Source organism: Ranitomeya imitator, chromosome 2, assembly GCF_032444005.1.
Source record: "Ranitomeya imitator isolate aRanImi1 chromosome 2, aRanImi1.pri, whole genome shotgun sequence".
Classification (NCBI taxonomy): domain Eukaryota; kingdom Metazoa; phylum Chordata; class Amphibia; order Anura; family Dendrobatidae; genus Ranitomeya; species Ranitomeya imitator.
In genome coordinates this window covers 393,637,774-393,651,712 of record NC_091283.1, presented here as the reverse complement: position 1 = coordinate 393,651,712, position 13,939 = coordinate 393,637,774, and the positions used below count along the sequence as shown (strand labels likewise).

At 42.6% G+C, this 13,939-nt stretch overlaps 1 protein-coding gene across 1 annotated transcript in view; it reads right to left on the bottom strand.

Moving 5' to 3' along the window:
* LOC138666657 (zinc finger protein 850-like) overlaps positions 1-13,939 on the bottom strand; it is a 137,545-nt gene that overhangs the window by 92,041 nt on the left and 31,565 nt on the right. The window contains exons 7-9 of the mRNA XM_069754847.1: positions 8,763-9,669; positions 5,245-5,368; positions 16-111 (exon numbers count right to left, since the gene is read on the bottom strand). Of these exons, the coding sequence (XP_069610948.1) occupies positions 16-111; positions 5,245-5,368; positions 8,763-9,669 (1,127 nt within the window). The remainder of the gene's footprint in view (positions 1-15; positions 112-5,244; positions 5,369-8,762; positions 9,670-13,939) is intronic.

Sequence of the window (13,939 nt, the reverse complement as noted above, 5' to 3'; positions counted from 1 at the left end):
CTTCTCTCTATCTACCTGATGATCCTGAGGAACATTGGGATCTTCTTGTTTACAGTCCTGTGGAAGAAGAGGACGGGGACATCTCTCTGGTGTTGTCCTCTCACTGGATAGAACTGGAGGAAACACATACAGGGACTGAATTCATTCTTTACATACAGATAATTATAGGCCGTGTGTATTTAGTCCTGTGTATTACCTGGTGATGCGAGGGGCTGGGGAACCTCCATCATGACGTCCTTGTACAGATCTTTGTGTCCTTCTAAATACTCCCACTCCTCCATGGAGAAATAGACGGCGACATCCTGACTCCTTATAGGAACCTGACACATACAATGATACCGTCATCACCCGATCCCTCCATAGCGTTACTGTATAATGTCCCAGCATTCCCAGCAGTGTCACCTCTCCAGTCAGCAGCTCAATCATCTTGTAGGTGAGTTCTAGGATCTTTTGGTCATTGATGTCCTCATGTATCAGGGGGTGAGGTAGAGGCCCCGTGATTGGGCTCAGGGGTCTTCCCCATCCCTCAGACACAGGGGCCTGACAGCGCTCACTAGAGGTCTTCTTCACTACTGTGTAATCCTGGTTATGGAGAGACACATTAATAAATCTCACTACAGACATTTCCAGAGTCCTCACCTCTCCAGTTCTGTCCATCTGTTATTCCCATAGATAAGAATGATGTAATGTGACGTCATCAGAATCTCTCACCTCTCCAGTAAGCCGGAAGAGGATCTCTAGGGTGAGGTGTAATATCCTCTCCGCCATCTTGTCCCTGTCCCTATCCATCCTTGTAGGGTCACTCAGGAGAATTCTCTTATATAGAAAATCTCCACTGAGAGGATCCGATATTGTAGGGACCTGAATGGGGAGAAGATGACGATGTAACATCATAAAGATCCCATGTAAGAAATCTCCGGAGCAGTTACCGGCGTCACATGATCACTACATCCAGTCATGGCCTCGTCCTGTCCCCCGGTATAACACACAGTCCCATTATAGTCACATACAGAGATTTATCACCGGCTCAGCACTGAGGGGGTTAATGTTCCCTGCGCCCAGTAATGGAGAATCTCCAGCACCTACCTCCACCTGCAGAGCCGCACACCACATATATGGATGTTCTGTGCGCACAGGACCTGTGATGAGGTCACAGGAGGGGAGGAGTCAGGGGTCACATGATCAGGTGCCTCAGCGTATGCAGGACTCTGCTGTGCTGGTTGCAAGACTGAATTTAGACAAAGTGGGGCCCAAAATATTCATATGTTGCTCCATCACACAGAAACATTTCGGTTGTATTTACATGCTATGAGTTCAGGCACCTAAATGAGCGTGATTGACAATATTGAAGTCGTTCTACACTTGTTTCCCGGAGTCTTTCCATCGGTCGAGGAACAATGATGGAGAAAGAACAATCACTAGTAGATTCATCTGTCCTCATACAATATCGTTACCAGCAGCATATCTCCAGTTTTCAGCAGGCGATGTGCTGCTGAGAACAATGATTTCTGTCAGGATGGTGGGAGAGTAGTATCCCCACTCTGTCAGGATGGTAGGAAGGTGGTATTCCCAGTCAGTCAGGATGATGGGTGTTAAGACACAAGGGTTATGTACAAACCAGGGGAGATGGTAAATCTGAACACCACAGGTTCCTATTCAGACAAGGCAATCCTTAACCTGACTCTGATTTGTCCCTGCCTGAATGCAAATGATGGCACCTTAAGATTACGCAATTGCATCCTCATTTGAAATTTGCTGACCCCGAGTGTCCTTAACTTCACCCTAAACTACATACAGTGCGTACTCCAAAACAACAACCACAGAAAGGAATGCACACAAGCAGAGATTGAGAAGCTGGGCTAAGGACGTGTTCGCACAGACATACAGGAAAAAATAAGAACCAACAAACAGAATAACCTCCCAGACCTTAAAACTAAGAAAAGGGTACTGGGGATGTAGCAAAAGCAACAGGAGATGAGTCAGGTAAGATAAACCTTAGCTGAGAAGCTGGATCTCCAAACACCATCAAACTTGGGATATTGCCAGCAAAAACTGCAAGTTCATCTCGAGAATAAATAGTTCCTCCCAAGATGTGGTAGGCAAACCAAATGAGGAAGCGAAAACACCTGCATAGAAGCAACGCGACAAAGCAAAGACAAGTGTATTATCAGCAGTGAAGAGAGACAACACAGGATGTGGTTCAACAGAGAGGGAAACCGACCACCATCCAGAGGTCACTTGATCGAGTCTTGGAGTTCCCCCCTTCTACAAGGGGCCACTGGACCCTCAGAAACGTTCACCCTTATAGAACTCTCTAATTTATATCAAAAGTCTGACCGTCACTTCCAAACAGAAAGACAAATGTGAACAGTTGCAAGTTAAGAGAGCCACTTGAAATGTAACTTACAAATTAATGTTGCACTCTGAAATGCTATAGTATGCAAAGGAATTGCATTACCGCTATAGAATATAAGTTAAGGCAATGTTAGACAATACGCATGCAGACAATCTAAATTAGTCCAGTAGTTATCTTCGGGACCTTACGTAACCCTTCCATTTGACGAGATACTGCTAATGGAGCCTGTGCTGCCTGGATCCTAGAACCGTCTCAATTTCATACTCCCAATCCCCCTCCAGATTCAACTCCATAATGTCTCGGGACCAGTTGTCCTTCAAATTTCTTTAAAAAGGGAAGAATGGAAGGAATTGCTGATTTTCCAAGCTACAAGGATTTGAAGCTTAACCGTCACGGGATTCAAAATTTTGGTAATTCTATAATGACCTAAAAAATTGGGAGCAAACATCCTAGAAGCCACCTTGAGATGTCATTTTTCAAGGATAACCAAATAAATTCACCCACCCTAAAGACAGTGGCCTTTCTACGTCTGCAGTTGGTACCTTTTTTGACCGTCACTGCTTACCAGAAGAATCCCTTCTACCTTCTTCCTGGCATTAATTACATAGTTACATAGGTTGAAAAAAGACCTAGGTCCATCAAGTTCAACCTTCCTCCACCAATTGTACATATTGTCATTAATTTAATTATAACGGACAATGTTATACAGTATGTATTAAGGAAATAATCCAACCCTTTTTTAAAAGCGGTTATAGCGTTTGACATTACTACCTCTTGTGGTAGGGCATTCTCCATTCTGACTGCTCCAACTATAAAGAAATGCTTCCTATTTAGCTGCTGGAATCACCTTTCTTCTACCCGTAATGAGTGCCCCCTGGTCCTTAGTATTTGGAAATAATAAGTCATGTGCCACTACTTTGCACTGACCACACATATATTTATACATGTAAATGAGATCTCCTGTGAGACGTCTTTTTTTTCTAAGTTAAACAAACTCAACTTCTCCAACCATCATTTGAGAGGCCTTCCTTCCCTTGTAATCATCTAGTTGCCCACCTTTGAACTGACTCTAACTTCTGAATATCATTTTTAAAATGTGGAGCCCAAAACCTGATCTCATAGATGTGGCCTCACAAGTGATTTATAAAAGGGTAACAACACGTTGGGATCTCTGAATGTTATCTTTCTTTTTTACACCCTATAATCTTGTTTGCTTTTGCGGCTGCTGCTTGACATTGATTTCTGCTGCTCAGCTAACTTGAAACCAGAATACCGAAGTCCTTCCCCTGTTCTGTAGTCCCGAGTATACTCCCATTTAATGTATATGCAGCAATAGGATTATTCTGTCATAGGCCGGGATCACACATGCGAGAAATACGGCCGAGACTCGCATGTTAATACCTGGCACTCAAGAGTGGCGCGTGTGGCTGCATGTATTGCTATGCGGCCGCATGCTCCACTCCCGAGTGCCGGCGACAGTGCCAGGTATTAACCTGCGAGACTCGGCCGTATTTCTTGCATGTGGGATCCCGGCCTTAGGTGCATTACTTTACATTTATCTACATTAAATCTCATTTGCCAAATATTTGCTCATTCAGTCATCTTGTCCAGATTGTTTTGTAATATTTTAATGCCAAGGTCAGATTTTAATGTACTACATAGTTTTGTGTTATCAGCAAAGACTGACACCTTACTCTCAATCTTATATGCTAGGTCATTAATAAAGAGGTTAAAAAGAATCGGTCCTAGCACAGATCCCTGAGATCCCCACTGCTGATTATATCCCATTACAGAACGCACCATTTATGACAACTCTGTTTCCTGTCATTTAGGCAATTCCTTATCCATTTTTATATAGTTACCCCCAAGTCCATGGTTTTGTAGCTTCAGTATAAGACCATTGTGATACAGTATCAAATGCCTTTGCAAAGTCCAGATAAATCACATCAGCTACAGTACCAACATCCAGATTTGCACTTACCTCCACATAGAATCCCAACATGTTGGTTAGACATGACGTATTTTTCATGAATCCATGCTGGTTGTCATTTATTATATTATTCTCTGCAATATATTTCTGCATGTCATTTCTTATAATGCCCTCAAAAACTTTGCACAATACTGATGTCAGACTTACTGGACGGTAGTTGCCTGGATCCACCTTCTTACCTTTCTTAAATATTGGTACCACATCAGCCATCCTCCAATCCTGTGACACCACATGTTACAAGAGAGTCTAAGAATATGAGATACATTGGTCTGTCAATTACTGAGCTCAATTCCCTCAGTATCCTTGGATGAATGCCATCTGGGCCGGGGGATTTGTCAATGTTTAATTTGCTCAGACGCATGCATAATTCTTCTTGTGTAAAACTAGTTATAACAGATGGTGAACTTTGATTTTTGCCTTGTTGAAAGATCCCTGGATCTTTCATTGGTGAACACAGATGAAATATGCCTGTTTAATATCTCAGCCTTTTATTTGTCCTCTATAATTATCTTGTTGTTATTATTGTCTCTTAAGGGGCTGATACAATCTGTTTTTTTGTTTTGGCATTTATGTATTTATAAAATTTCTCTATAGATAACTTTGCTAGTTTGATTTCTTTTTTTCCATTTCTTATTTAGATCTTTATAGTCCTGAAATGCTATTTCTGTATTCTCGGCTTTCAGGATTTTGAATGTCCTTTGTTAGGCGGGTTAGTGACAAAGTCCATTGATAAGTGAGTGCAGGGCCGCGAAAGAACCTCGCTAGACGAGAAAAATCCCACTGGGACCTGAAGAGAGGTTTTAACCCTGGCAGTTGCTCTGTAGTTGTGGACATACTCTTCAGTATCTTCAGGAGTATCCTGAACGTGGTGTCTGAGATCTGCCCTCAAAGCACCTACCCCTCCCCAATAATCAAGAACCTTGACTAGTTTTTTGTCCCTCAATTCTGGGACAGCACTACGAGACAAAACATCAGCCTTAACATTCTGAGATTCGTGGAGACAAGTTACGGAAGCCAATGATCTGGACAGACATCCAGAAAAGCAGGAGTCACTTCTGGCGGACACCACTCACCACCCTAAGCTTGGGCCAAAAAAGTGCACTATTTGCACACGGCGCCGCTCTGACAGATGCTGCTATAGACGCAGTACTGTTGTGCCTTGTGCTGGGTGGCACAATCTGGCGCTAGTTAGCTCCAATCACCCACACTCAATCAACAACGTTAGGGAAGGGGATCAATTAGGAGTTTTCATCAGATTACATACACACATCCACACATACATGATTTTAGAGTTACACTAGCACATGGCCGAGCAGCCATGCAAACTTTTTATAGCTGTGTCCTTCCGGGACCTTCTCAGTGGTAAAATCAGGGCCGCTTCAGGACCTGAGCATGTGACCCCCAACCTCCAATGAGAGGTCGCCCCACCGGCATGCTCAGTTGACAAAAAGCAGGACTTGGAGAATCTGCTCGCCGCTGAATAATGCTGGTTACAGTAGCTGAACCTGGGGTGGCAGCAGTAACCAGATGCTCAGCATCAGCTTGAGCAAGACGCTGGGACCGACGTCTCTGCGAAGCAGGCTACTCTGCGGCTGGGGAAGAATGGAAGACCTCAGAGGACATGGTTCGAGATTCCCCCTGTGCAGCGGCAGGAACTCGACACCTAACAAATGGCCCCACATATTGCCATTAACAGTATAATGACCATACAAATTGTTCTATACAGTATAATGACCTCACATAGTGCTCCATACAATATAATGGGCCCACACAGTGCTCCATAAAGTATAATGGATCCACATAATGATCAATACAGTATAATGGCCCTACATAGTGCTCCATGCAGTATAATGAGCCCACATAGTGCTCCATACAGTATAATGGGCACACACAGTGCTCCATACAGTATAATAGGCCCACATAATGCTCCATACAGTATAATGGGCACCACATAGTGCTCCATACAGAATATGACCTCACATAGTGCTTCATACAATATAATGGCTTCAGAATAATAGGCCCATAGAGTGCTCCATATAGTATAATGGCCCCACATAGTGTTCCATTCAGTGTAATGGCCTCACATAGAACACCATACAGTGTAATGGGCCCACATAGTCCTCCATACAGTAAAATGGCAACATGTAGTGATCCATACAGTATCAAAAAACTGACCGGTATACTCGTTAGTTAGTTTTTTAATATTTGTAGTACATACCTTCTGACTGAGCTCTCCTCCCATCAGCCTAAGGAGTTTTTAAACAGATCTTGCCCCTGCTTGCCCATATAGTTGTAAGTTTTTAACCCGGGAGAGGTGTAGGTTCCCAAAAAAGATGTATGCCTTGTTGCTGACTGTTGGGCTCACATGAATTTGCCAATTTGTGTGCTAAGTAACTTCATTATTTAACCTGTTTTCTACAGCAGTAATGTAGTTCCAATTTCATATATCTAATCTTTAACTATTATAGCGCTTTAGAGTGCAGCTTTAATTTAGCTCCATACAGTATAAAGGGCCCACATAGTGCCACATACAGTATAATGGCCCCACATAGTGCCCCATAGAGTATATTGGCCCCACATAGTGACCCATAGAGTATAATGGCCCCACACAGTGCTCCATACAGTATAAAGGGTCCCACAAAGTGCCCCATACAGCATAATGGCCTCAAATAATGGTCCATGCAGTATAATAGGCCACACATTAAAAAAATAAATACTTACCTCTGCCTGTTTCCCCGCTGCTCTGGTCTCTTTATGGAGTCTTCAGAATCTCTGTACATCTAGGTACAGTGGGTGCGTTGTAATGACGTCATCGTGCCCACTGTGCTGACACGTCAGATGCAGAGGGGGAATAATGGGAGAGGGAGTATTAGGTGAAGCTCCTTTCTCTGTCATTGCTTTCAACTGTATAGGCATCTAAGATGCCAATATACAGTGGGGAAAATAAGCATTGGATACACTGCCAATTTTGGAAGTTTTCCCACCTACAAAGAATGGAGATGTCTGTAATTTTTATCGTAGGTACACTTCAACTGTGAGAGAAAGATTAACAAAAACCCAGAAAATCACATTGTATGATTTTTACATATTTAATGCAATAAAATGCAAATTAATGAAAGTATTTGATTCAATACAAAAATAGAACTTGAAGGGAATCGGTCAGCACCTTTGACCTATCTAAGAAATTAATATGGGCATACAGGTTATAGAATGCTGCTTTGTTGTTGAGAAATCATCTTTTGTCATTTTATATAAATGACCTTTTCCAGGCACTGGGGAGAAGGTTGTCTGGAAGATAACTCTCCCTCCAGAGCTTGTTTTAAATATAAGAGAGCGTTACCAGTGTGATTTATAATGGCCGCTCTCCTAATCTCATTGCAGAACTCTGTATGATTATAACTGACACATCTGCAGGTTCCTCTCAGCTTCAACTTCCATCTCACAGGCTGAGTATACTTGTCTTTTTGTATTTTGTATCCTGGTCTGTAACGGGTTAAATTGCATTCACACATGATTGGACAATGTTGTTTTTAAATGTTCCCATGATTCCATGTATTTAGACTTTGACTAATGGCACTGTCACTGGGATACCGTGACAGAGAGGGGCCAGAAGACCGCAGTGTCTGGTTTCACGCACGTCTGTACTGGTTAGAAGTATTTCACCATCGTATTAAACAGTGCAGGTTTTTTCCTTGCAAGCAGCACAAGGGTTAATATGTTCACTTCAAGCTCCTGGAGCTATCCTACTTGGACTGTCTCAGAGGTTCAATGTTGGCCACTCCCCTCTGCTATATAAGCTTGCCTCTGGCACTTAGGAATTGTCAGTGTTTGTTCTTACTAACTGGTTCTGGAGTTGTACTTTGTATGATTGATATTTTAATGTATCCCTGTCTGTCTTCCCTTGTTTGTGTGGTTAGTGTTTCCTATATACATCAGCTTCCTACTACTCTGGGTGGGAAAGGGGACAGATCAGGGTAGATATAGGAGCATAGCAAGACATGAGAACCCGGCTTCTCCACCTTCAGGAGTAATTTGGGGGACAGGAAAGAGAGGCTCTAGGGAACTAGTTGCGCCCACAGTCCAAACACCATCGTGACAGACACCTTAATATTATATACATAACATATATAAATTACTTAACAGACTGGCTAGATGTTGGATGGCAATTGTCCTGATCATGTACAGCAGCATTCTTCATTGCAGATGTCACATCGAACAGAAGAGAGCAACATCAGACAAGTTATGTATGCAAATGTTATGTTTCACACACATAGGTGTATTATATGGATACTAATTGCTTTTCATTAACAATTAATCATTGGCAATTGTATACATTTTCTGATAATCATATGGCTCAAATTATTTTCCGTTTTTTTGTTTTTGTTTTTTCTTACTTGATAAAAGAAAAATAGCTACTTCCCTGTGTGTGTCCTTTGATGTCTAACAAGATGTGAATTCAATATAAAACATTTCCCACATTCTGAGCAGGAAAATGGCCTCTCTCCTGTGTGAATTTTATGATGTACAACAAGTTCTGATTTAGTTTTAAAACATTTCCCACATTCTGAACATGAATATGGCTTCTCCCCTGTGTGAATTCTCTTATGTACAACAAGATATGAGCTTGTTTGAAAACATTTCCCACATTCTGAACATGAATATGGTTTTTCCCCTGTGTGAACTCTCCGATGTGTAATGAGACGTGATTTCTCTATGAAACATTTTCCACATTCTGAACATAAAAATGGCTTCTCCTGTCTGTGAATTCTCTCATGTATATCGAGATGTGATTTCTGAATAAAACATTTTCCACATTCTGAACAAAAAAATGGCTTCTCTCCTGTGTGAATTCTCTGATGTGTAACAAGCTTGGATTTCACGCTAAAACATTTCCCACATTCTAAACATGAATATGGCTTCTCCTCTGTGCGAGTTCTGACACGCTGTGATTTCTGTCTAAAACATTTTCCACATTCTGAACATAAAAATGGCTTCTCGCCTGTGTGAATTTTCTGATGCATCACGAGATCTGATTTATCATTAAAACATTTCCCACATTCTGAGCAGGAAAACAGTTTCTCCCCTTCCCCTAGTTCATATTTAACAATATGTCTATGACTTCTGTTTTGCATATCGGTCATTGATGAAGGTGAAGAAACGACCTGTTGAAAATGATCAGATGAAAGATTTTTTCTAAGAACGGCTGGAGGTGTATCTGAGATAATGACATGTTCTTTATATGTATCTGCTGTGATACCATGATCATCTGTTGCAAAATCGGAAAATATCAGATGTCCCTCTGAGCTCCTGGTACAGTCATCTGCTAAGAATAAAAGTGATTTTATTATTTTTCATTAACACTTATAATAATAATAATAATCTTTATTTTTATATAGCGCTAACATATTCCGCAGCGCTTTACAGTTTTGCACACATTATCATCACTGTCCCCGATGGGGCTCACAATCTAGAATCCCTATCAGTATGTCTTTGGAACACTTAATTGAAATCATATCAATTTCATATAATGTATACATTTTCATGCAAATTGTAATACAAATCAATTATCAATTGACTAAGAAAGTAGAGCACAAAGCAAGGACTATTAGATTATGATGTTAAGCCTCCAGGTTGCGCGGTTTCACTCTTTCACTTCTCTGTTGGATTCGTCTTTTCCATAGGTTCATTTTTCATTTTGCCTGTCATCAATCATTACCAGTTATATCAGGGGTGGGGAAACTTTTTTTTTCCAAGACTCATTTGGATATTTATGCCATCATTCGAGGGCTGTACAAAACTATCAACTTGAAATTTATCCTGCTAAATTTGGTCAAACATTTTATTATCTCACCTCTAATGTGATGGCTGGAGCTGCATCTCTTTGGTGAGGCTGTGATATTAAATGGTATTTATTATGTTGCCACTTACAACTGCTTTTCCAAGTTTGCATTGGTCTGGACGGCAGTCAACTAATTGTGATAGGTTTTGAAAATAACTCACAGCAGGAAATTGTACCGAACATAGATGTATATTACACTGCATGTCTCCTCACAGTGAGAAATTCAACACTGCTCAAGTAACATTTATATAACTCAAGCAGTGGGAGGTCTGCTCTATGTGTCACAAAGGAAAAAACAAAACTGATGTATACATCACATAGAACATACTGAGACTGCTGTATGCACATCACATATGGGACACAGACTGCTGAATATACATCACATTGAAGTCTATGGGGCTAGAGGTCATAAATTACTGCACATCCAGTTGGAAGAATGTCTCAAGTGGGGTACCACAGCACTTTGTCCTGGGCCCTGCATTGTTCAACATCTTTATTAATGATTTAGATGAAGGAATTGAGGGTAAACTGATTAAATTTGCTGATGACACAACGCTAGGAGGGATAGCTAATACTAGAGAAGAGAGAGAGGATTCAAAAATATATAAATAAACTGAAGCAGTGGGCAGCAACTAATAGAATGATTTTTAACAGGGAAAAATGCAAAGTGCTACATCTGGGCAATAAAAATGAAAAAAGGATATACAGAATATGAGGAATAGGGCTAAGCAACAGCACATGTGAAAAATGCTTGGGTATACTAATAGATTACAGACTGAACATGAATCAACAGTGTGAAGCAGCAGCAAAAAGGGCAAATACAATTCTGGGATGTATTAACAGGAGCATGCAGTCTAGATCCGTGAAGTCATTATTTGCCCTCTACTCCTCTTTGGTCAGACCTCAACTGGAATACTGTGTCTAGTTTTGGGCACCACATTTTAAAAAAGACATCAACAAACTGGAGCAAATTCAGAGAAGAGCGACCAGAATGGTGACCGGTCTGCAAACCATGTCCTATGAGGAACATTTACAGGATTTGGGAATGTTTCACTCGCAAAAAAGAAGACTGAGAGGAGACTTAATAGCTGTCTACAAATATCTCAAGGCTGTCACATTGTAGAAGGATCATCTTTATTCTCATTTGCACAAGGAAAGACTAGAAGCAATGGGATGAAACTGAATGGGAGGAGACACAGATTAGATATTAGAAAAAACTTTTTGACAGTGAGGGTGATCAATGAGTGGAACAGGCTGCCATGAGAGGTGGCGAGTTCTCCTTCAATGGAAGTCTTCAAACAGAGGCTGGACAGACATCTGTCTGGGATGATTTAGTGAATCCTGCTTTGAGCAGGGGGTTGGACCAGATGACCCAGGAGGTCCCTTCCAACTCTACCATTCTATGATTCTAGAGGATACACATCAAATAGGAGACACTGGGGCTGTAAGATATACATTGCATATGAATACCCAACTAACCAAAAATGTCTCATATGAAAGAAAACTTTAATATAATATGCAATTAACAAAAATTCAATAAATGAGTAAAAGGCAGAGTGACTCAAGGGAGGACCATGTGAATAGATCCAGGTAACTCCCTGTATCCATAAGCTAAGTTATTGCCTGTAGTAACACATCACAGTCGATTATATGGCATGCGGCACTAAACACAAATGTTATAATATTAGTAAGCCGATGCGTACACAATTACAGCAGGCACTAAGTTTATTGAGACAGGAAGTTTAAATTTCAATATATTCGAACCATTTTTGGTCCCTGTGTCTGTTTTTCCAATCTGTGTAAAATCCAGTTTTTCTTCTTGGTCAATGCCTCTAATATCAACTGCTATGTGAAGAATGGACAGCACTCACATGACAACACGGATGACATCTGAGTGCAACTAGTTTTTTCATCAGAAGCAGAGTGATCCATTTATTATGGGGTCCATCTTAATTCTGGTGTGTGTCCTTTTTAAGAATTCTAAAGACAATTGCACTATTTATATACAAGAGCATAATACTTGCAAAGAGGAATGCTAATGTCATGCCGTTCTGTCTGTTTCTGGTTACTCTTTTCCCCCTAATTTGAGCTGGGATACTGCTGGCTGTTATTTGGATGGAGCCTTTTCAGTTCCCTGCTCTGCTGCGCAGTCGTACATGGGTGTTTAGGTATTTGCCCTGCTGCATTGCTTCTTCATGTGCGGTCCCTGGTTGCTGCTGTGAAGCTGTCCGCGGGTTGTGAGGTCATTTGCAGCTGGTGCATGACTTTCTACGTGGCTCAGTGCATGCAGTCTCAGCCAGGTGCCCTGAGCCTCAGATCCTGCACTGTGTGTGCTGTAATGGTTTCTGTGTGTGCTTAGGGTGTGCGCGGCCACACCTTCCCTGCTTTTATCAGGGTTAGGGTGTGTACTTTAAATGCTGTCCCCAGCCAATTGCTGAGGGGCAGCTCATACATAAAGTTCCCCTGCCCTATGGGCAGGGCCTGAGCTACTCACAAAGCTCCTGAACTTTGCTATGTGTGTTTGTGTTCCTGCACCTCTCCTGTCTATGTTTTGGTACCAAAGTCCTTGCCTTGATTCCTGTTTTGTCCTGTTCTGGCGCCTGTCCTGGAGGCGGTATATCCAGGCCCGAATCCTTGATCCTGTACCTGACCCTGTCTGAACTGTGTCTGCTGTGATTATGTTCCTGGAATCCCTCTACATCTGGAGCCTCTCTCTCAGTGACTTTGAGACTCTTGAAACCGGTGTTTCTGCTGAGCATCTACTACTCTGACTACCATGCGGTGTTAACCCCATCTGGCTCATGTCCAGTATGGCAGTGTTTGCACCATCACGCTTGAGTTCCTTCCTAGGTCCGATGCCCGGAGCCTGACAACCGCAGTCTGGAACCTGATGACCGCTGTCTGGAGCTTGGAGCCTGATGTCTCTGGTGGTGCCTGTAGGTCGTGTCGGATGTCTGGAACCAAACGACTCCTGTCTGATGTCTGCCGGTGACCCTGGGTCCAGATGTCCTGTCTGTGCCCTGATGTCCTGCCTGTGTCTTGATGACCTCATGTACCCTGATTTCCTGATATCCTGTCTGTTCCCTGATGTCCTGATGTCCTCCCTGTGTCTGATATCCTGATGCAACTGATGCCCTGGACTGCCACGCCAGTGTCCCAGCCGACGACCTGGGCTGCCACGTCATTGTCCCAGATGTCTATCCGTCTTCTATGTCCTGATGTAACTGATGACCTGGGCTGCCACGCCAGTGTCCCAGCTGATGACCTGGGCTGCCACGCCAATGTCCCAGATATCTATCCGGTATTCCTGTGTCCTGATGCCCTGCCTGTGTCCTGATGTCCTGAGGTCTTTCCTGAGTCCAGATGTCCTGTCTGTATCCTGATGGATTTCTTGTACCTTGATGTCCTGCCTGGGTCCTGATGTCCCGCCTATGTGTGCCTCCGTGATCCGTTGGTGCCTTGGGGTCCACTGGGTGGTACCCTTCTGAGGTGTGGAATCGGAAGCGTGACATCATCATGTTTTGTTTATGTACTGTGTGACTTTACTTTAGTAAACTTTACTTTCTCTATACCTGAAGTTGTGCGGTGTAATCAAGTCCTACGTGTCTCTTTCCTTGTCCACATGGTCAGCTGCCACAGAACCCCGGTCTCTGCCCTCCCCTAGTTCAGGTAGGCCCCGGTCCCCCTCTGCGGTTTAAAGGGTCCGTATTGCGTCCCCGGGGGACGCGCGCCCCACGCCTTCTGAGGTTGGTCG